This window comes from Vicia villosa, unplaced genomic scaffold, assembly GCF_029867415.1.
Source record: "Vicia villosa cultivar HV-30 ecotype Madison, WI unplaced genomic scaffold, Vvil1.0 ctg.001129F_1_1_2_unsc, whole genome shotgun sequence".
Lineage (NCBI taxonomy): Eukaryota > Viridiplantae > Streptophyta > Magnoliopsida > Fabales > Fabaceae > Vicia > Vicia villosa.
In genome coordinates, this window is record NW_026705496.1 from 6,142 (window position 1) to 28,855 (window position 22,714).

At 30.8% G+C, this 22,714-nt stretch overlaps 3 protein-coding genes across 4 annotated transcripts; 1 reads left to right on the plus strand and 2 right to left on the minus strand.

Moving 5' to 3' along the window:
- The first annotated feature begins 3,789 nt into the window (after positions 1–3,789).
- LOC131633488 (uncharacterized) lies at positions 3,790–9,820 on the plus strand. Its single transcript, XM_058904201.1, has 3 exons — positions 3,790–4,027; positions 4,777–4,779; positions 9,210–9,820. The coding sequence occupies exons 1-3, from the start codon at positions 3,831–3,833 to the stop codon at positions 9,436–9,438; spliced, it is 429 nt and encodes a 142-aa protein (XP_058760184.1). The 5' UTR covers positions 3,790–3,830; the 3' UTR covers positions 9,439–9,820.
- LOC131633487 (uncharacterized) lies at positions 9,669–11,837 on the minus strand. The gene is made up of 2 exons (XM_058904200.1): positions 11,233–11,837; positions 9,669–10,189 (listed from the first exon to the last, which is right to left on the minus strand). Exons 1-2 carry the CDS (start codon positions 11,612–11,614, stop codon positions 10,173–10,175), a joined length of 399 nt encoding a protein of 132 aa, XP_058760183.1. The 5' UTR covers positions 11,615–11,837; the 3' UTR covers positions 9,669–10,172.
- Positions 11,838–17,134: 5,297 nt separating this feature from the next.
- Positions 17,135–22,301, minus strand: LOC131633489 (agamous-like MADS-box protein MADS4). Of its 2 annotated transcripts, none has more exons than XM_058904203.1 (8): positions 21,870–22,301; positions 20,007–20,085; positions 19,705–19,772; positions 19,506–19,605; positions 18,562–18,603; positions 18,428–18,469; positions 18,184–18,317; positions 17,135–17,528 (listed from the first exon to the last, which is right to left on the minus strand). In XM_058904203.1, the coding sequence occupies exons 1-8, from the start codon at positions 22,052–22,054 to the stop codon at positions 17,453–17,455; spliced, it is 726 nt and encodes a 241-aa protein (XP_058760186.1). In that variant the 5' UTR covers positions 22,055–22,301; the 3' UTR covers positions 17,135–17,452. The 2 variants fall into 2 exon arrangements, with proteins under 2 accessions (XP_058760186.1, XP_058760185.1); XM_058904202.1 differs by having other exon boundaries at positions 18,184–18,320; positions 21,870–22,297.
- Positions 22,302–22,714: the final 413 nt, after the last annotated feature.

Here is a 22,714-nt window from a genome sequence, read left to right on the forward strand (position 1 = left end):
GCAACCTTGGACACAACCCTAATCCTAATTCTTACGTGTCATCATATTATGATCCTAATGCTTATGTGGCATCATATTAAAATTTAGAATTTTTATCACTCTTATTTTAATTCTTCACACCAACTCCAATTCTATACCACAATTAATAATAATATTAAAATAAATAATATTAATAATAATATAATAATATCAAACCATCACTATTAATAATAATAATATAATAATAATATTAAACCATCACTATTAGGATTTAAATATTAAAAAATATGAATATTATATAATCTTTTTATTTATAATAAATAGTTAAGACAAATTTTTTAGCCTAAAATATTTTAATTCAATATAAAGTTATAATAGCCTTTGACACTATTTAATTTGGTTTTATTTTCCTCTTATAATTGTTAAGGAAAAATTACAAAATAGATACTACTATATAAAATATAATTTAAATACTATATATACTTATATTTCCTTATAATAAAGAAAACACATTAAAATATGAAATACATAATTCTATAAAAAAATAGTAACATTTTTATGTTTTAATTTTATTTCTAACTTTAAATATTGATCTAATTCTAATAGTAATAATGTATTTTTTTATGTCTTATTTTCCTTTGCATTTTTGTTATGACTAAAAAAAAAATATAGAAAACTATAAAAAAAAAAAATTAAGTTATCCATAATTAAATTGAAATATTGAAACATTGAAAAAAACATTATTAACATCTTTTAGTTTAAAATATTGTAATATAATATAAAATTATAATAGTCTTTGGTATACTAAATAAAATTATAATACTATTTCTCTTATTTTCTGTCATATTTTTATTAATGAAAGATTAAAAAAATAGTTGTTTCTATATAATATATAATTTTAGGTAATATATAGATTTAGAAATTTTTATAAAAAAATAATATATTTTTAAGAGTAATAACATTTTTTGATTTGAATTATTATAAATAAATATCGATTATTTTTCAATCCATAACTTCCTATCATTATTAGTTTTTTTTTTCTTTCAGTTAATAATCTCCATTAAAGATACCATAAATAATCTTTTATAGGTCCTTATCGTTATCGGTTACTATTTTGATAAATGATTGATAGGCTAATCTTTTTTAAAATATATAAATGTATTAATATAAATGCTTTCCAAAATTAACTATTAACTTTTTCGGTTTAAAATATAAAAAGATATACTTTAATGTACATTTTTTATTATCAATCAGTCTTTATTTAATTTAAATTTTATGCATTCATTATAAATATTAAAAGAAATGATCTCCAATCTTTCTTTTTTTTCATTTCTCTTTTAAAACTTTTCTCCTTTTTTTTTTTTTTTTTATGAATTGACAATACAAATTGAATATAATTGTAGGTAATAACTAGATTTAGGAATTCTTATATAAAAGACAATATAATTCTAACAATAATAATGTATTTTGGTTTGAATTATTATAAATTTATAGCAATTTCTTTTCTATTCCATAACTTAATACTGTTTTTTTTTTTTTAGTTTTTAATCTTCATTAAAGATATCATAAAAATACTAAATACTATTTGAATAGGTCCTTGGTGAAATAATTATTATTATTTATCCGTTACTATTTTGATAAATAATGGGTTGACTAATCAATTTTTAAAATATATAAATGTATTAATATAAATGCGTTACAAAAATAACTATTAACTTTTTCGGTTACGATTATAAAAAAATATACTTTGAATGTTTTTTTGCTATCCAATCAATCTTTATTTAATTTAATTTTTATGCATTCATTATAAATACCTAAAGAAATGATCTTCAATCTCATTTTTTTTCCATTTCTCTTTTAAAAACTTTCTCGTCATTTTTCTCAATTGACAATGTTATCTGTGAATTGGTTGAATATATTATTTGAATTTACATTCTCCTTCATATAGTTAAAGGAAGAATATGAAATTTATGTAATTTTGAAGGTTTTTTTCCTTCTTACTTTATTTATATAGTTCATTTTTATTATCTCAAGTATGTGATTTGAATAGTTATAATTTCATTATTTGTTGAATTTTCAGGTTGAATCACATTTTTATGGAGAAAAAAGTTAGTTGGTAAATCACATTTGATTATAATTAAAATTTGGATTAACAAAGGTTAAAAGATAATTAGACTAATATATTACATGAGTTCACTTTTCCTTTTCTATAATTAATTGGAACAATAAAAAACGTATGAAATTTCTTTATTTTTCCATGTTGAGTCACATATTTTGTGAGACGATAAAGAGATGTTGAATCACATTTTTTATCGAGAAAAAAGTGAGTTGATAAATTACATTTGATTATAACATTGAACTTTGGATTGACAAAGGCTAAGGAAAAGGACAATTAGGATAATTTATTATTTGAGTTCACTTTTATTTTTCTATAATTAATTGGAAGAATTAAAAAGGGAAAGAAATTTCAAGTCTATTCCATTTTTTGTCTTTATTTTTCATTTATCTTTTTAATTTTATATCAAATAGGAGATTTGATCAATTATATTTTTTTTTTCAAATTAAGTCACATATTTTGTCTGACGATAATGAGAGATTGAGCCACCATTAATTAAAAAAATAGAATTTTTAATTGGCAAAAACTAACTTTTGATTGGATCGGAATATTATTCTAAAGATTATAATTATGAAAACAATATATTTATAACTTTTGTTGTTCTTTTGTATAACGTTAATTTTTCAATATTAATTTTATACATGTATATGAATTTTGTGAAACTTATAATGACTTATAAGTGAATGTAATTATATTATATGATATTACTTATAAATAATATATGTGACTATGTTTTGTATTTGGTAAAATAACATATAATAAAATATTTTTTATAATTTTTATTGAAAATTCAAACTAAGGTAGAAGAATTTTTTTATTATGGTGTATTGTAAGGTACACCATATTTTTTTCTATTTTAAAAAATATAATTTATCTTAAAGTATTGTTTGATTTCTACATATTTTAATATAAAATTTAAAAACAATTAAATATGTTAAAATTTTATAATTAAAATATTTCACTTCAAATTCAAACATTAATAAAAAAATTGAACAAGTTGATCTCAATATTTTAGTGTATCTCTATCATTCTATTTTTATTTGCAAACATGTTATTCTATAATTTAATTTATGTATATAATGTTTTAACCCTTCAATGTTATAATAATGTTTGAAACTTTCAATTAGTATTATATTTTATCATTATTATTAATATCTTTCTGCACAATTGTTAAATTTTATAATTTTAAATACTATTAAAATACTTAATGAATCATATTATTTACTCTAAATTCTTACATTTAAACTAAATATCACAGTTTATTATGAAAAAAAATGCATCAATTTTGTTAAAATAATTAATTAGAATATATGGTTTTTTAAATAAACTAATTATCCGCGCATCGCGCGGTTCACTGTCTAGTTAATATTATTCTTGGTCTTTTCAAGAAAAAAAAAAATTAAGTGATGAGGTGTAATATGATTTTAAAAAATTGTTAAAAAGTAGATAACCAATTAAAAATAAGCACATATAGAATTGAATTCGTTGCTTGCAAAGCACACAATTAACACGGGTGGAAGTAGAAGTTGAAACAAACATAGCAGATGAAACAAGTTATTCTTAATCCCAAATCCAACTCCTAAATCAAAGCATCCATCATCACATGCAGAAGCACAAAATCATGACGCATAGAGAATCTACAACTGTATTTATAAGTAACAACAATAACAATAAGCTCATGCATTCATCACTAGTGTTGTGTTCTACTATTTTCTATACTTTAGAAACATAAAACATGTCGGATTGGGGGCCAGTGTTTGTTTCAATTGTGCTATTTGTTTTGTTGACGCCAGGATTGTTGTTTCAGATACCTGGACGGTCGAGATGCATTGAGTTTGGAAACTTTCAGACAAGTGGTGCTTCAATACTCATTCATTCTCTTCTCTATTTTGGTCTCGTTTGCATTTTCTTCCTTGCTGTTAAGATTCACCTGTACCTTGGCTAATTCAATAATGAATTACTTTATTTTGTGTTATCCTTGCTGTATTCAGTTTTCTTTTGAGAATCAATGAATGGATTATAGTACTTTCGGTTATTTACTCGTTAATTCTATACCTACATTGAGATATCTAAATCTGAATTCAAACGTTTATTTTGTGTTTTTATTTGAAAATTGAAATAACCCATCAAACATGAAAGTCTCAACTCTTAAGACATAAAACAAATGAAACCTAAAACAAATTTTAATGAATTTTAATGTTAAGTTTTTTATATATTTTAAATAATAATTTAATTTTTAATTTTTAATTTACATTTTAATGTTAAGTCTTGTGATCAATTTTTATTTAATGTTTCTTTTACAATTATTAAAAAACCAATTCATTTAATCTTTTAATTTTTTTATATTTTAAAATACATCAAAGATATCTTTAATAAGTGTTTTTAACAACTATGCTTACAAGGTTTTGGTGGGGCTCGAAAGAGGGTGAAAGGAAGATTCGCTGGATGAGATGGGATCGGTAGGCTTACTCTAAGCAAGTGGGTGGATTAGGTTTCAGGGGAATTAAGGACTTCAACACAAGCCTTCTTGGTAAGCAATTCTGGAGACTAATGCAAGAAGATGGCTCTCTTCTGGAAAGGTTTTTTTTAAAGGGAGATACTATTCGAGATGCAAGATTTCTGAGGCTCCCATAGGCTTCAAACATAGCTATGCTTGGAGAAGTATACTAAGTGCAAAAGAGGTGGTGCTTAAAGGCTCAAGGTGGAGGGTTGGTAATGGAGATAAGATTTTTGTTTGGAAGGACAATTGGGTGCCTTCCATTCATGGTTTCAAACCAATGGTATGGCAATTAAATATTGATCTTCAAACTAAAGTCTCTGAACTCATAGATTGTGATTTAGGGCAGTGGAATTCGCATCTGGTGCTGGAGAAGTTTATTGGTAGTGATGTTCAGCATATTCTTAGCATACCTCTTTCCAGATCCATGCCTAGGGATAAGCCCATTTGGCACTATGAGAAGGACGAAGAGTACTCAGTTAAGTCATCCTATAATGTCTTGAGCAATTAGAAGCATTGCCTTGGCCCAGGTCCCTCATCAGCTTCAGAAAGCGCCTGCTGGAAGAAACTGTGGAAAGCTCCAATGGCTGAGAAGACAAAGAGTTTCATATGGCGCCTAATCAAGAACATCCTTCCAACAAGATGTAATCTTCGTAAGAAAGGTATCAACACTGATCAAACTTGTCCCATTTGTCATAGTTTTGCTGAAGTTAGCCATCATCTCTTCATTGAATGTGAGTTTGCAAAGACTGCATTGTTTTGAACCCCCTTGGGTATTAGGACGTCGATAGGTACTGATGTGGGTGATTGGATCTTTAGTTGCTTGAGGAAAAGGGATATTTGGCTGGCTCAGGTTGTGTGTACAGGTCTGATGAACATCTGGCAGGCAAGGAACGACTTAGTGTTTAAGAACGCAGTGCCAAATCCCCAGCAAGTTTCACACATCACTTTGGAATCTGTTTTGGAGTGGAATGGAATAAGCAGATCACCAGCAAGCAGACCACATGAGATTAGCATTGGCAACACAACAAGTTCATCGTGGTTTATCCAATCTGATGCTGGATGTTTTGATGAAGGTATTGTGTCACTTGGATGCATGATTAAAGATCCTAATGATAAAGTGTTTACAGGCAACTGCCAAAGAATATCCAGTTTTGCTGATATTGCTACTGCGAAAATTATGGGAATCCTTTGGGCCTTGCATCTTGCCTTGGAACACAAACTAGAAAATGTTGTCTTCCAATCTGATGCCATCACGGTGGTAGACTGCATAAATGGTGTTTCATATTCAGTTACACTTGAGTTACTTGTAAAAGATTGTAGGCTTATGCTTCTTAGATTTAGAAATGTTGTTGTTGTTTATCTTAGTAGAAGTTATAATGTTGATGCTCATCATTTGGTGCATGTAGGTAAAAGACTTGGTACCATGTCTTGGACCGGTGAAATTCCTTATGTTTAGGAACCAACTATTTGTAATGCCAATTTGGCTCCTTTGGTAATCTAAGTTTCTTTTACCCAAAAAATAGGTATAATAGGGGATACCTTCTTTGTAGTGAGATGAATTTTTTTAAGTTATGATATGTAAAAGTGTTAATTAATGTCCTAGTTGTGTGGCAAATGGTATTTAATTATTCAATTCTTTGGCCATTTGATTGCTACAAAGATCGATTTAAGTGCATGTTCGACCACACATTAACTACTAGCAATGACTGGATAGTGGAAATGAGTGGAACCAGACAACCTATTGTAATTAGCATACAAGACTTGTGATGACTTAAGTAACTTCCCCTATGTGGCTTGATATGCTCTTCTATGATCCATAATTGAGTCGGCCGAAAGATCCACGACTAATAGGTATAGGGATGGATCGAGCGGAATCACATGCTTGCCATCTAATCCCGCCCTCTCATCTCCTAGCTCTTTCTATGTTATTTTTGGGCCATATGATTGGTGGGACAACCTCTTTTGAGACTCATCCGAAGTTATTTCAGTTCACAATCCTTCAACTACGAGGTCTGAAAGGGTGATGTGATTAAGATAATGCATGTTGAATCACAAACTCTAAAATACAAGGCTTGGAAAGGCAATGTTACTAAAACAAGACATAACGATTCACAGCCCCTCATACACAATCCTAGAAGGGCGACATGGTTGATTAAGGTAAGTCGTCCCCCAATTCATAATTCCTAAAAAACAATATCTAGAAGGATGAGTCCTTCAAACACAAGGATTGGAAGAATGATGTGATAAAAATCTTAAACATATCGATTTCATTCCCGCAAAAAATCATTCTTAGTAATGGTGTACAAATCTACTCCAATAGATTGACTGAACCCTGCTTATTTAGAATAAAACCACAAACAAGATTCTTTATAATCTCAGGAGTATACATGACACCCTTCAAGATTAAAGTCTCAATGACCTCCATATGATTGTTTGTAAGAGGCATAGTAAACCCTTTTTAAAACAATTGACCTATAACCAATAAGTTACACATCATACATGGAACATACAACACATTAATGATGAATGTTTGGTTGATGGAATAATTCTGTTATCAATAAATATCATCTTCATTTTTCTTATATCATCAAAATTGACTAGTCATTCTTGATGAATTGTTACATGATTTAAACAATATGTGTCTAAACACCACTCGTTTATGCTTCCAATTTCATCATTTGTTGTTGCATTAAGGAGGATGGTCTAAGTCATAGTCACTTTCACCATAAGCCATGGGTGTCTCATTCTTTGCATTTCATGTGTCCTTTTTTTTTATAGAAACATAATTTTCATTAGATGAAAAAAGAATACAGACATACAGAAAGAAATTGTGTAAGGGCATTTCCCATCCACATTCTACAAACAACATTAATAGCTAACTCAAATAAGATTTGGACAACAATATACTTTGAGAAAATAAAACCTAATGGAGCTTCCTTAATCCATGCCACTTTGCAACAATCTTCCACAAGACAAGAAGGAGTTTTGGAACCACAATCTTAAAAACTATCCAGTTACGGATCATATCTTTGGCTTTATCATGCTTAATTCGATTATACAGGTTCTCTTTCTTGATAAAACTCACCATCTTAGGGAGAAGCATTTGTTGACTGGAAAAAGGAGTCAGATTTGCAAAAATCACACTAAATTTTTTCCTCATAAACACATTACCTACATCCAAACCTCTTTGGAGCATTACAAGAAACACCTTGAGAGCACTCTTAAAGTAGTCAGAACAGAAGAGCAACACATACCATTGAATCAAACATAAAACCAGAATAACATTGAACGTAATAACAATGAGCAAAATAACAGAAACAGATACCCAACCTACATGTTTCAACAGATCCGAAGCTTCTGATGGTGGGGGTTCTGGTGGCGGACAAACATCGTGCTTGCTGTTCCAAAGTTTTGGCCCAAATGTTGGAGAAGATAGACTCGAAATTGCAGATGCTGCGAGCTGGTAGCTGTTGACGGAGAGAGGCGAGAACAAAATGAAGGTTGAATGTAGACTACGACAAGAAACGAAAAGAGAAGAACGATTCAGTGAAACGGAAGTGAGAGAAGGGCAACCCATAAAGGGAGAGAAGCCTCCACTGGGGAGGAAGGAGCCTCCATGATGGAGGAGAGAAACTCCGATGTCGGAGAAACGGAGACACTCATCCACAAAATGAAACCCTAGTTTTAGAGAGAGGGGAGAGCTTCTCTCTCTAAAACCCATCACGCGTTTTTTTCTTCATGTGTCCTTGGTACACGTTTACTCTTACATTTATATGCAAAGTATTCAATTCGTTGGTAATTATATATTTCTCTTGTCCATGGGTTCCTTTTTGATCTCGATGAATGTTATTTTTTCTTGAAGAAGATTCAGATTGATCATCTTTCTTAGAGCTATCTTGTTGAAATTCCTCTTTCTTAAATTTGTCTTTTCTCGTCCACTTTGAACCACCCACCTCCTTTATAGAATGTTTAAAGGCTACTATGTAACTCATTGTTTGATTCTTTCAAGCACCCTTTTGTTGATGCACTTTCAAAAATACTATAATTACCCCATCGCCACCGCTATGTAATTAAATCTAAATCCAAAGGATAAAGTGCACATCACATTGAAAGTTCTAATTTTTCATGTTTTTTACATCTCCGGGTTTAATCAATATAGAGCTGGAAAATATTTACTCAATTATTTATGTAAAAAATAATAATATTAATTTAGATTAAATTATTTGATATATTGTTAACTTAATGTATCCCTTGAATCTATATTTAATTATGCTTGTTTCATTGTTGTTTCACATAAAATTATACATCAATTTATAAATAAAAAATCCACCAGTAAAATCAAAGTTTGAATTTGTACCTAAAAAAACCAAAGTTTGAATTGTTGGAATCTAAATGTGTACAAGGAACCTCATCGTCACAAACTAGTTTTTATTCGTTACTTTTGTTAATGCTCCTTTTTTGTGCTGTCATTCATTCCTTACTTCCATTACCCTCAATCAATTGCCTCACACACAGATCAGAATCACCTTTTCATTTCCTATTTAACAAACCTCCATAGACTCACACAATAGATTGTAGCAATTAATTTACATTTTTGTTGAAAAAGAGAGCTAGTAAATTGTGCAAAGTGATGGCTGCTGATTGGGCTCCGGTGGTGATATCAGTGGTGCTATTTGTTCTACTAAGTCCAGGACTACTCTTCCAGCTACCTGCTAAGGGAAGGGTGGTGGCTTTTGGAAGCATGCAAACTAGTGGTATCTCTATCTTGGTCCATACCATCATCTTCTTTGGACTCATCACCATTTTTCTACTTGCTATTGGTGTCCATATCTACTCAGGATAATCAAATCAAATCAAATCATCACCTAACAATGTGGCATTATTAATTGCTTTTTTCTATTCTTGGTGTTTTCAGTTTTATGTATTCTTGTTTAAATTATGAGTTGTCCTTGGTGTTTTCAATGTATTCTTGATCTTATTTGATTTGGTCCTTAGATCGCACTCAAAATCGTGGCATACTTACCCTATAAAATGTGGCATCAACACCTGTTATAACAACAACAGAATCTCATATTATAATGAAATCATTTCAAATGCTTAATCTATAACAACCATCTCATCCGAAATCTGTTTTCTTTGAGGTAAATCATGTATTACCTTTCTATACATTGTATATATGACATGTTTGGAAATGTAAGAAAGGGAATCCTAAAAACTATAATTTACAGATGTTACAATAGATATAGATAAAAACAATTGAAAGAAGCAAAAGGCAGAAATGACTTCTCTATTTTAAGTGCTTTTGAATTTTACATCACTATTGTATGTTAAAAGAGAAGCCATACCCACTCAAATTATGGTAACTTATAAAAAAAAAGGGGCTTTTTCCATTATTCCTGCTTCTAGTAAGAGAAGTTTTGTAATCTTCACTGTTCTATAGGGCGCATGAGCGGTTCTGTAATCTTCATTTTTCTAGAGGGTGCATGAGCAGTTCTGTAATCTTTCATTGTTCTATTGGGTGCATGAGCATGCACAAAGTCTGAATCGTGCGTACTACTCAACACCATATTTATCTCATCATAACAATTTCCACTCTGCAACAGCCAAAAAATGATTGTGATGATGTCAGGTTCATGATCCAACATAACAGAATGATGCAATCAAATATATACGCGAGATTTAAAATATACAGCAGAAATGAAGAACTAAACATTGAAACTTATTGAAAATCTGCCAATATATTAGTTGAGCCAAGCTTCTATACGGACTACTGAAGTTAGATTTTCAAATTGAAAGCTTTAACCTTGGTTCTGAATCAATGACAAACTAACTTGCCAAAAAAGTGCTACAAATTTCTAACTTCGAAAGCTCAAGCAGCATTATTGCCCAGGCATCAATTATTATTTCACGTTCGATTGTCAAACTCCAAAAACAACATTATTACACAAGAGGTGAGATAAACTGAAAATTACTGAAGGTAAAAGCAAAAATCCTAACTAATTAGTAACAACTAACAAGCTTCCCCTTGGTTCCCCCACAAGACTAAAACATATAAAAGAAACGGATTTTAACAGGATTCAAAGAAACATAGGCGGCTCCGGCCCCAAAGATATCTAGCAAGTAGGGCCGTTTTTCAGGGCATGCATGGCAGGCTACACTAGACCTAAAATTTGTTACGGTTGAATTGTGGTTAAATAGGATCTCATGAAACATTTATTACGGTTAAATAGGGTCTCACAAAACATTTGTCACCGTTAAATTGTGGTTAAACTTATGCTAACTTACATAGAGCCTCTAAAAACACTTGAGACGACTCTGTAAGCATTGGATATCAATCACGCAGTCGGAAGCAAATTTGTTGCAAGAAAGGATTGGTGATCCACTACTACTCTTAAAAGTTAAATATGAATAAATTCTAGAATCACAAACCATGTCATATTTTTACATTTCAAATTCAAATTGCTAATATATTCTAAGTTAACCAACCCGAGTAATCACATACAATCACTTCTATATTCAAAAACTATTATCTATGCCTACACCTCGAAATCATTGTGTTGTCTTTGTTTCATATTTAATAAACAAACAAATAGTAACCATTCGTATCAACAAATCAACACAGGCTCTTGTTTCTTACCAGGATAACCCTTACGCGGCGAAGCGAAGCAAAGAATGGACCGACCCAAAACAGAAATAGCCGAAACAACACCAGCAACATAAAACACCATAACCAACCCAAGAATCCACGGCAACAACATAAACCCAATCACAAACGTAACCGAACCACACAACATCAGAGCCATCGAAATTCCCAAAAGCAACGAAACGAATCCCGCCGGCGTTATCTGACTCGCCGCCATCGAACGCCTCAACGACGACACCGACGGAGGCACCGGTATGATCGGAGCTCGATCGGAATAAGATATCGGCGTCGGCGGAAACTGTAGAAGATTGAAAACCAGAGACGATAATTCGCAGATGATCTTCGATTGTTGATCTTGATTTCCTCCTCTCATCATTTTTTTTTTTCCTTCCGAAAATCAGAGGGAAAAAAACGGAAAATTATATAATCTGGGAGAAAATTAAAATTAAAATTAAAATTGAAAAGCTTGACGACGACGTTTTGAGGGAAAAGGGTAAAGGGTTCGTTTGGGTTACATAAGGAATGGATAATTGGATTGGAAAATGGTGTTTATGGAGAGATGAGGGAGGTGATTATTATAAATGAAGCTGCAAAGCATTGACAATATAGATTGAAAAAGATAGATAGGTATGGGACATCATGACCTGGCTCTTATCTTCTTTGTTATAATTATTTTCCCATTTTGGACAGATAGGTGTTTTAATTTCTCGTCATAATTGCTATATTTTCGTTTTATTTTTACTTTTTTTAGTTTTATTTATTTATTGATGACTTTTCTTTTTCTAGTTGAACTTTAATTTTTGGTTGGTTTGGTAAAGAAATTTCTCATCATGGATATGACTATTTTATTGCAATTTTTCGTTAGTTATTTAATAATTAGATAAAATCGAAGTTCGTACATCAGTGAAATTATAGAAATTAGCAAACTATGGAGCCGCCCGAGTTAAATCATGAACAATTTCATTAACTTGTATCCTAGTGAACTTAACATGAGAGTTCCTATACAAATCACCCAATAAACGTTTACAATCAAGAGTAATAGCACTACAATCTGTATAATTAGACTGTTGACTGTTAATACTATCCACTGTGCTTTTGACATCCATCTCAAAATCCAGATTATCATATCCAAGATCATGCACCTATTTAATTGATGTTAAGATCCCTAAAGCTTCCCCGACGACAACATTTGTGATAGGAGAAAACCACTTGGTTATGGTTGCAATAAAAGAACTTTTATCATCTATGATATAAGCACATAGACCACCGTTGTTATTAAAGAAAGATGCGTCAATGTTGCATTTGAGATAACTTGCTAAAGGATTGCTCCACTTAAAATCAGTTAAAATTTGAGATTGAGAAATATTGTTTTTACCAATATGTTGTGCATTTCTCCATCCTTGTAACAAATTGATTGCACTGTTGCAAATAGTATCCTGAGAGTATTTAGTTTGATTCCATACATGATTATTTATGCATTTTCATAAATTCTACAAAATAGTAGAGAATACGACTTGTTGCTCTTGATTGGCAACCTACAAAAAGAAGAACACACCATTAGAACAAGAAACTTGATTATTCTGCAGTTGTTGCAACAACAGCTAACACTCAACACTCTTTGGACATTGAAATAATAAGTTATTATTATTCTCATCCTCTTCCCCACAAATACCATAATTAGGTTGACAATCAACAACTTTTTTCTATTAAGCATAGTGTAGTTGGCACAATGTTCATTCACAATAGCCACAAAAAGTTTTGAACCCTTAGAGGGGCCTTAACATTCTAAACCAAATCCCAATTCTCGTCAATTCTAAGATGAGAGCTATCGATAGCTTCATTTATGTAAAAATGATAAGCATTACAAACTGAATATTCGTCATTCCTTTCTAACTTCCACATAGTTTTATCTTCTTATGCCACCTTAATTAACAGAGTATTGAGAACTTTCTCTATTTGACATTTGGTTGCATCAATTTCAAAAATTTCAGCCTGGATATAATTAGATGTTTGAAAATATCCAATAAAACACATACGTTCAACCAGACATTTCGATATGGAAAGAAAAAAGTATGCATTTTTATCAAATATTTTGAAATATCCTAAAATATTTATGCATTTTTTCTGCATTTTTCAAAAAATCCATAAGAAGTTTGCTTCATTACTGCATATTTTGAAAAATCAGGACAGTTCATAAGTTCCGGATTGGTAGGTTATACAAATTTATTTTTTCAGTGAATACCCGAGACATAAATGGTACAATTGCTAGTCGACAGAGTAATAGAGATGCTGCGAGGACTAGAGAAAGGAGGTGATGTACCGAACATTTTGAAATATCCAATCACAAGATATTTCATATATACTATTAGATTTTTTGCTATGAACTAGATTTTTTATTCAACTTTCGGATATTTTATCTGAATTTTTTGCTTAAATTTCTATGAAGATAACATAGGTATTATAGAAAATGAGGGGTATCAAGATTTCTCCAACAATTAGAGGTGGGAATAGATAAATGCAGAGTTGATTAGCTTCAAAAGGTCAAAAGATATTTATAACCATATCAGATTTTCAAGTTTTTGAATCTTGCTTAACAAAACCACATACTTTTTAAGGCTAGGATTTTTGAAACAATTCTGATTAGGAAGCCATCCATCTTGCCACATGTTAATTTCAGACTCATCTCCTATATTCTAGTAGCCACTATTAATGACCTAAAGAGAATTGTTGAAATTGATGCACATTTCTAGAATATTCTAGCAAAAATATATGACAATGTTTAGAGAAAAATAGAATAGTCTAAAGTTGCTACATGTTTCTAGAGTGTTCCAATAAATATTAGATTAACTTATAGCCTAGAAAGTTCTAAGTCAATGTAATGTAGAAAAGACAAACAAAAGTCTAGATGATTATATTCTAGAAACATCCTAAAGCACCTATAAATAGGCAAGCATATGTGTAATTGTATTCAAGCCTTTAAGCTTTTAAGGTCCAATATCAATAACAATGAAGGATTCATCATACTACTACTCTCCTCCTACAATAAATTGATTACTTATGTGTTGCCTCTTGTCCCGTGTTACTAAATACTCCGATACTAGCTCACACACTACTTGCTACTATCTTTCAACTATCAATCAGAAATGTTTACACTATCCAACTACATTCTAAACTATTATAACTACCCTCAAATACCGACAGTGATATCAGAGCTATGTTCGGTCATTCACAGGGCGTAGCAAACTATTTCTTCTTGTCACCAACTATTTTATTAAAACTAGAAAATGAGGTTTCTGACTCAAATACAAAGGAGTACAGGTAGCTACACGGTCCGACTCTATTTGAGTTCAAACCCAAAACTAAAAATGAGAGAGAGGAGTTCAGGTAACCTAACAGTCTGACCCTCTTAATTTCAAGTCCAACTAATGTCGTAAACCTATGGCAAATAAGGCTCGAGTTCGGATAAAGCACAAGTCCAGGCAATAAAAAAAATTGAGACATGTGACCTCTAAGGCTTAACTTGAGTACAAGCCTAGGGAGACAAATACATCTACTAGAGCAAGAAAGAGTCATCCTTATAAAATTCTTCTACAAGAATGACAACGAGACTCATAAACAACTAAGAAGCAAGAGTGGTCCCTGTCAGAATTATTTAATAAGAATGACAAGGAGATTCACATGCAACTAGACAACAAAAGTGGTCCTTGTTTGAAGTCTTCAACAAGACAAACAAGGAAGATCACAAGCGCAACTAAGAAGCGGGAATGATTCTCGTCAATAGCCTTCAATAATGATGAGAAAGAGTTTAATAACAATCATTGTGAAAAGTAGCGTGACAAAGTTGAATCGCGGTGAAGGTAATGCTTTTCAAAATAAAATATATTACATAACAGTATCAATGAAGGAGGAGATAGCTTCAGAAATTCACATTTGGACAACTATGGACTACACTTGGAGTTATTGAAATATACATCAAGGAGGAGTGTTGAAATTGATGCACATTTCTAGAATATTCTAGCAAAAATATATGACAATGTTTAGAGAAAGCTAGAATAGTCTAAAGTTACTACATGTTTCTAGAATGTTCCAATAAATCTTAGATTAACTTATAGCCTAGAAAGTTCTAAGTCAATAGAAAAGACAAACAAAAGTCTAGATAATTCTATTCTAGAAACATCCTAAAGCACCTAAAAATAGGCAAGCATATGTGTAATTTTATTCAAGTCTTTAAGCTTTTAAGGTCCAATATCAATAACAATGAAGACTTCATCATACTATTACTCTCCTACAATAAATTGATTACTTATGTGTTGCCTCTTGTCCTGTGTTACTAAAATCATCTCCAACGGTAATTTTTTACGGTTTCGTACGCCAACTGGAAGAAAGGTTTGGAAATTGAAGTGCGCCAGCCATGCAAACGTAATAGTGCGGTACTTTTCAATAAAATAATAATCTAACTTAAAAGCTGTTGTTGTTCAACAGCTCTTTTTCTTTTTTAAGATTAATTTTAATTATATGTCATTTATTTATTTTATATTAATTCAAATTATTATTTTAAATTAAATAAAATTTAATATGAATAAAATATTAATATATATAATAAAATTGTGGGATCCAATATGGATTCTTTAGAATTGCACCATTGGAGTGAAAATTAAGTGAGTTGTTTTAAGATGATGTGGCTTAATGGATCCCACAAAAAAACTCAAAAATGGGTTGCACCATTGGAGATGCTCTAAATCAGTGTTTTAAAAAACGGAGCGGACCGGCCGGTCGAACCGGGAACCGGCCAGATAGCCGGTCTGGTTCAATAACTGGATCGAGAATGTCATTGAACCGATGTGAACCGGTCAAAACCGGTGTAAACCGCTAAAACCGGCGGTTTTTGTGAACCGGCGGTTTAAATGCATTTTTCAAATTTTTTAATTTTTTAATTTAAAAAAATTAAAATAACATCGTTTTGACTATTTTAATGAAAAATTAAAATAAAAAATAAATAAATAAAAATAAATAAAATAAAAAATTATTGCAGATGCGGTTGATTTTGTTACCGATGATTTTGATATTGAAGAAGGAGATCTCAACATTGAAACAATTTTTCTTTTTTTTGAAATTAAATTTAGCAGACAATGAAATTATTTTGTTATAAATTATTCAATTAGATTATCTTGCGATTAAATTTTTGTTTGCAATTATATTTTAAATTATGAACTTGCAAATTTATTTATAATATGATATTTTCAAAAAATTTAAGTGCTAATTATATTTTGTATAGATTGAATCAACTGGTTCGACAAATTTTATACCTTTTGTTATGGCGACCGGCCTATTCAACCGAGTTATTCGGTTTAACCCAGTTTAGTCATGCGGTTCGATCAGTGACTCAGTGGTTCGACCAATAAATCAGTGACCAGCACCCTCACCGGTTTGATGTCCGGTCCGGTTTTTAAAACACAACTCTAAATGCTCCGATACTAGCTCACACACACTACTTGCTACTATCTTTCAACTATCAAACAGAAATGTTTACACTATCCAATTACATTCTAAACCATCACTGCTACTCTCGGACACCGACAAGAATAGTGAATGCTCTTCCAAATGAAACTAGTCCTGTGACCAATTTTTGACTAGTAAGAGAATCTGGATTTTCAAAGTTTCTCCCTCTATATCAAGAGAGCTTCATCAAAGGCTTATAAAATCTCTAAACCCCAAACCGCTCATATTCTTTCTTTTGCAGATTGAATGTTTTCTGGTTAATTTTCTTCTTCTTATTGAAGACCCTCCACCAGAAATTAATTATAAGAGAGTTGAGCTTGGAACAAAAATACCTGAGATATTATTCCTTCATGATAACATGTAAAAAATGTTATCTACATGATAACATATTAACATGTAAAAAATGTTATCTAATATCTCAGAATAGTAATAATAACAATAATAATCCATGGCATTAAGAGGTTACAAACAATTATTATTATTATTAAGATTTATCTAATTAGAAAGGGAAGAAAACAGTGATAAAAGGAAACAAGTGCAGTTTTATGAAAGCCCACACATAGAACAGAACTGCTTACATTGTTCCTACACAGTAGAAACTTACAAGTAGTAATACATTAGGAAACTAATTTTTCTGGCCATTTTCAAATAAAACTTGAACCACAAATCTGCTGGTGGAGTGACTGAAAAGTGAAAACACAACCAGAGCTTCCCACTATGGTAACCATCCTGCCATGTAATTACTCATGCTTGGACCTGCTGTGACAACTGATCCTGGATCATGCTGATAACTGCACTTAGGAAAATTTAAATGAGTGTGATATGAGATGATAATATTTTTTTTATACTGATAGTAAATAACAATTATTCTAAAAACTTGTACTTCAATTTAAGAGGTAATATATAAAAAGGATTTTATATTTAATAATCATTTTATAAAATATAATAATTTATACTAAAAGTAAAATTATTTTGTAAAATAATTATACAACATTATAGATATATTGTTTGGTTATTAGAATAATGAAGTATCATATCATATTGCCAATATCTTAAATAAAAACCCAAACCCATTTTACTAAATAAAAATTTGTTTGTTACTTAGGTATAATGGTGCCAATGAGATTTAAATCCACAACCACAGCATTATACTTTCTAAACAAACTCTCTCCAGGTAGTCCAATCCTAGAGTAGCTTATAAGAACTTATTTATTGTAAATTGTAAGTAAAATTTTGAAATATTTATGTTAAAAATTCACCTGTCATCCTAACTAACATATCATCCAAAATACTATTTCTAAGATATCAATATGCCTAATTGCATCCAAAATGCTTTCTAAGATATCAAATGCAAAAAAAAAAAAAAAAAAAAAAAACCGACATCATACTGGACCAAGATTAATATTGTCATCCATGATCAAAATTGAGTCAAGAAAAAGTGCATACCCAATTTGTAATGTTGGCTCACACTCCAATTGTTGAAAGAGGCCATCACCCTGATTTTGACCTGGATGCCGACCATAGCCCATTTCTTCAACACATGCATTCATTTGGAGTTGGTTCAATTGATACCCTTCCAACTGCTAAAAAAACAAACAGAGTCACATCATATGACAATATCAGGTTTTCGGTCATGTATATTTAGTGTTATATAATTTTACATCAATGGTGAGATGTTTATTTTACTTACCCTTTGTCTGAGAGACCTGTTAGCCTCGCTTAGCATATGTTCCTACACAAGCAACAATGACGGGTGAGAAATGCGAAATGCACTGGAAGAAGATGAATATACTGGAAAATGATAGCAAAATTTTGTTCTCATACCTTGCGTTGAAGATCTGAGAGCTGATCCAACATGAACTGGGTCTGTAAAGGAAACAAACTTACAAAATAAGATAACATATTCTATACTCTATTATAAATTAGAGTCAGTAACTTTTGTTTTCAATAAAGACTTCAAAGAATTAACCGAATGTAATATTTTCTTTTGGAATGACGAATTTTAGTTATGTTGTAGTTATTGAAGAACTTCCAGCAATATGATTTCCATTCAGGCATCTTCCTGGGCTAGCACCAACCAAAAGTCTAAAGTAGGAATGACAACAACCACAACATACAATTGACAAACCATTAAAAGGAAGGAAGAATCGAGGTTTACACTCAAAAGTGTATACTCTTAGAGAAGCTCACCTTCAAACTAGAAGCTAACTCTAACTATAGTAGAATGACTTTGATTACCCACAGATTTCCAGCACTAGCCTCCCAACAACAACAATCAAACCTTCTTCCACTAAGAGGGTCAGCTACATGGATCAGTTTCCGCCATAATGTTCGATCCAAGACCATGCTTTTATCCAAATTAAAAAACAAAATCATCTGCAGAATACAGGTGAGATGCTACCACATCTAACCGATCACTTAAAACCCTGAAATGGCCAAGCGATGCAGCTAGGCTCATTAGGCCATATAGGTCCAGTCCCTTGACCACTAGAAAAAAAAGGATCATGGCCAACAAATATCACTGCTTTAGACCCCTATAAATGTCTATTTATTCAGCGGGACAACCATTAATCAGAACTCATAAACTACCCAAAAATGCACATGCCCTTTACCAAGCTCTCCATCCAAAGCTTGGAGCTTGGTTGGTTGAGTGTTATCATTTTCCTATATTTTTGGTATCCATACAATTTGGTTCAGACTTTAAGATTATGTTTTGCCATGGAATTTCATATAGTAATTGATATAAAAGTTCGAAAGTTGATGATTACCCTGGTTGATCTTATTTGCTTCAAGGATGAATCTAGCTGCCTTTCAAGCGATTCGAGCTCTTTGCTGCTCAGAGGGCCAAGGTCTTCTCCCATAAGGTTCCTAACAAGGTAACGGTTAAAAACATTATCAGTGACTCTGTATTGTACCAACCATATTTAGAGTTTAAAAGAAAGAATAGAGCATATATATAATCACTACCTTTGGGACCGTTGTAATGCTTCATAACGTGCCTTCAGCTTCAAATATTCCTGTTGGCTGCTTAACTCCTATATTCATGATTGCCGCATTTAGATAACAGATATAATAATTCATCAATTCTAAAGTTGATTTCTTGAATTCAACAACTTAGTAGATAAACATAATTTTAACTTTTTAAATTATTTAATTTATATAAAGCATACTAACTGAAAATTAAAAGAAAAAAATTATCAAAATTAGTCAAGCTACAAGGATAATTTGCATTATAATCATGTAAGATATACGAGATTATTGAGTATTACCAATGCTTCCCGTGCAGACACATTAGCTTCAGGCGCACCATAGTTGCATTTCTGATACCTCTCTAGCGTTTTGAGCATGCTGCACAACATTGGCAAAATAAATATATTTGTATAAATTACATATCACATTAATAAAATAAAAATATGTATATAAACTTACATCCTACAATATTAAAATAATTTATATTTTTTTGATAAAAAACAAAAGTGATAGATACAAGAATAATAATTAAAAAAATCAATATTAATAATTTCTTAATACCCATTAATATTAATTTTAAATTATACTCACTCTTTTCTGTTTTTTGACAAAAAATTATACCCACTCTTAAACCAAAGTTGTAAGAAAGAAAATTAGAAGAAAACAATGAAAACTGAAAGCTTAAATTAGTATGCATTGATGGTAAACCAAAAAAAAAAGGATTTTTGGTCCAATCATTTTCATTTTACATTCAGTATAACATAGTTACAATTAATAAAGAAAGTAAAATAGTTTAAATAATAGAAAAAATTATAATAAAATATAATTACATTAAAAACTAATATCCTTTATACATAGAAAATTTAATTACATGATGGGACCAAAAATTAATAAAAAAAACTTTAATAAACAGTATAAACTGAATGAAAAAAAGATCTTTTGAGAAATCATATTTAAGGGCTATAATCAACTTTAAATGACACAAAATTAGAGAATCATCAGTGAAAATATATCATTTTCCTCAAAAATGATCAGAGTCCCAAGAGATTTTACTATGACATCACATGTATATCCAAAATTGACCCATAAATGTAAAAAAAAAAAACTCATAATTTACCTGATGAATCATGACGAGAGGCTATACCCTTATGCAGAAAATTAAAAACCATTGAGATATTGGTGTGTATATGGTTAGATTTAGACCATTTATGAGGGATGTCACTTCTTAATCCAGGAGAAAAATCATGTACCAGAAATTTTTTGTACAACCAGATCTAAAAGGATTAGGGTTTATCCAAAGGAAAATATGAGAAAACAAATCGTGAAGTGATTGAAAAGAAGATAGAGGTCATTCATGATATTATCCACTGAATTCTAGTTTAACATAAAGTCACTATCATGGAACGATCGATTGAAAGAAAAAATAAATATGAGTGTTGAATGTGGATCCAAGATAAGTCCAATGAAAAAAAGGGGAATATATATATAATATAATAATGAAATTTGAAAAGAAAAAGTTGAAGAAGAAACCCTAGGTTTCAGAGAAGTAGGTTACAGTTTACATCGTTTAAGCGATTTTGAATTTCGAAACTGAAAAGCAAAGTAGCTAGTAAAACTCAAAATGGAAGAAAAAATTGATTCTCCCAACACTTAATTTACACCGAAAAGAGACCTGACTAGAGACTCAAAAATCGCTTTTACAAAACGCTTTTGAACCAGATCTGTTTGAAACGCTGGCGAAGCGAAAATATGGTAAACTCAGAGGCTCGGTTTAGACCTAAAAGAGGGAAAGAAAGAGAAAGTAACAATCCAAAAACAAAAATAGATTAATAGATTAATCGATTAATACAATACAATACAACAGTGATATATTTATTTTATTGAATATTTATTTATTTATTTTTTATTAGGTTTATTGTGTTTCCAGTTGCAGATCTAACATCAATAAGATTGCAGAAACACTCAAACTTCTATAAACGCCGAGACATTCACAGAAACGGAAAAAACTCAAACAGTGAAAATTGAAAATCGACTTTTTCAATGTTTTCACAAACTAATACAAATAATAATAATATTTATATATTATTAAAATTTCCTTTCAAGATCTTTGAAAAGAGAAAAAAAGTTTTTAGGTTTCGATTGTTGCATATTTTGGTGAATACCTTGAACTGCTGCAAAACTCGTACAGTTTTCCTCTATTGGAGAAGATGATAAGCGCGACTTCAGCATCGCAAAGAACGGAAAGTTCATAAGCTTTTTTCAGAAGGCCGTTCCTGCGTTTAGCGAAGGTAACTTGTCTGTTGATTTTGTTTTCAATTCTCTTCAACTCCACTCTTCCTCTTCCCATTTTAACAACAAATTTGGAAGAAGAAGAATAAAACTCTTGAATATTTTTTTTGTGCTCTTGGTGTAATGAGATTTTTATATTTATATACAGAGAAAAAGTGATGTTTATAATTTTGAGATTATGAATGAAAAGTGAAATTGTAGGTGTTGTTATTCGTTAAGAATTTGAGGGAAACCATCTTTATGAAGCCCTAATGCAAATCTGTTTTGTTTTCTCTCTCTACCTGTCTTTTTCTGGCTGTGTTGTGGTTAACACACTGCTAACTCAATGACAATGACATGGCCAATGGAAATTTTAAGTTACTAAAATTTATAAGCCAGTGTTTGAGTTGTGAGTGGGTAAGAAAGTTTGCTGCTACACGTAAAGTTTTCTACCTAATTTTAAAAATTAGAGAAACTTTGGTATTATTTTTTTGGTGATATGATAATATGGATTAAGCAATTTAATTATCTTTTCATTTGATTTTATTTAATTCTTTAATTATAGAATTTCTAAACTATAAACCAACGGATCATATGTATAGCAGAGTTAACTGTATTTTTAGAATGTGAGCAAATATTGGAATTCCGAGTGTATGGTTGATTTTTATTTTGAAAGGGGCAAAAAAAAAAACAATTTTTAAGTGTATAATTAATTTTAAAATAATTTTGATAAGTTTAA